Source organism: Myotis brandtii, unplaced genomic scaffold (genome assembly GCF_000412655.1).
Source record: "Myotis brandtii unplaced genomic scaffold, ASM41265v1 scaffold638, whole genome shotgun sequence".
Classification (NCBI taxonomy): domain Eukaryota; kingdom Metazoa; phylum Chordata; class Mammalia; order Chiroptera; family Vespertilionidae; genus Myotis; species Myotis brandtii.
Window position 1 is genome coordinate 326,251 of NW_005370445.1, and position 1,279 is coordinate 327,529.

The 1,279-nt window shown below is 66.7% G+C and overlaps 1 protein-coding gene across 1 annotated transcript in view; it reads right to left on the bottom strand.

Annotated features, from left to right (window-relative positions):
• The window catches only part of DNMT3L (DNA (cytosine-5-)-methyltransferase 3-like), a 16,254-nt gene extending 15,962 nt beyond the window's left edge, over nucleotides 1-292 (bottom strand). The window contains 1 exon segment of the mRNA XM_005880429.2: nucleotides 187-292. Coding sequence (XP_005880491.1) covers nucleotides 187-292 — 106 coding nt within the window.
• Nucleotides 293-1,279: the final 987 nt, after the last annotated feature.

Sequence of the window (1,279 nt, forward strand, 5' to 3'; positions counted from 1 at the left end):
CTCTACCTACCTTTCCTGCAATGTTACCCCCCCAAGCTTGAGGGTGGGGAGAGCCCCTGGGTGGGGCCCTCCTGCCCCTGCCCCTGCCCTAGCATCTGGTCTATGTGTGAATATTCGAGAAGCCTGGAACCCAGGCCTGGGGTTGGCATCCCAAGTGATGGGTCCAGCACCCAAAGGAGCCCTCACCTCTGCGGTGCTCGGGCGAAGGGGTGGACGACTGCTCCCTGGAGCCCACCAGGATGATGTCCATGCTGCACTCCGCCTCGGGGTCCATGTCTGGGGCAGCTGCCATTGGACACCGTCCAGGAGACAGGACAGGCACAAGCAGGGGGAGGAAATGGCCCCACAGCCTCTGCCTTGGAGCCCCTGGCCCCCGGCAAGGGCACCCAGGTCAGCCCCCACCCACCTTCCGCAGTGACACCCACCCCTCCCAACCCCGAGGAAGGTCTTCCTGGCAGGAAGGCTGGTGGTGAGTGCCAACCTTGAGAGGGAGCTTGGTGTGGCCCCTGTGCCAGGTCCCTCCCCACCATGGCCCCAGCCACAGCAACCGAGCGGTCAGGCGGTCTTCTCCCCACGAAGGGAGAGGCCTTGGAGGGGTCCAGAGCTAAGACCCCTGCAGCCACCGCCTCCATCTGCACCCACCGCCTCCATCTGCACCCACCAGCAGCCGTGGGCCCCACGGCCACTCCCGTGCTCCCGCCCGCAAGTGTCCCCCAGATCTGCTGGACCCTCAAGGCGAGGGAGAAGGAGAAAGGGCCTCACGGATTTCACAGGGCGGCTGCGACGGCTCCTCTTCCAGCTTCCCGGCGGGGTCAGGGTCCGGGCTGTCCAGGCGCTCCCGGCTCAGGGTCCCAGGGGAGGAGAGGGCCATGGGACCGGGGAAGGGGCCTCCCAGGAGCCCGCAGGAACAGGTCAGGTGGGAGGCCTGGGGGCCATTGGGTGTGGGGGCCGAGGAGCACTAGGGGAGGGGGCGCAGGGTCCCCCAGACGTGCGGGGAAGGGGTGAGCAACCTTCTGTGTGAAGGGGTGTTGGGTGAAAGGGTGAGGAGCTCCTGCAGGCAGCTTATATGGGTGGGTGGGATAGAACGTTCCGGAAGGGAGGAGGGGGAGGAGAGGTGGGGTGGGGTTAAGTGCTCAGTGGGAGGGAAGGGGCTTGGGGGCAGGGTGAGGGGGTTCAGTAAAGGGATGCTAAGCCAAGTATGGAGTTGGGTGGCGGGCCAGGACTGGAGCTCAGTGGGGGAGGGGCGTGGCACTCCTGGGCGGGGCTTAGGGGGCGCAGT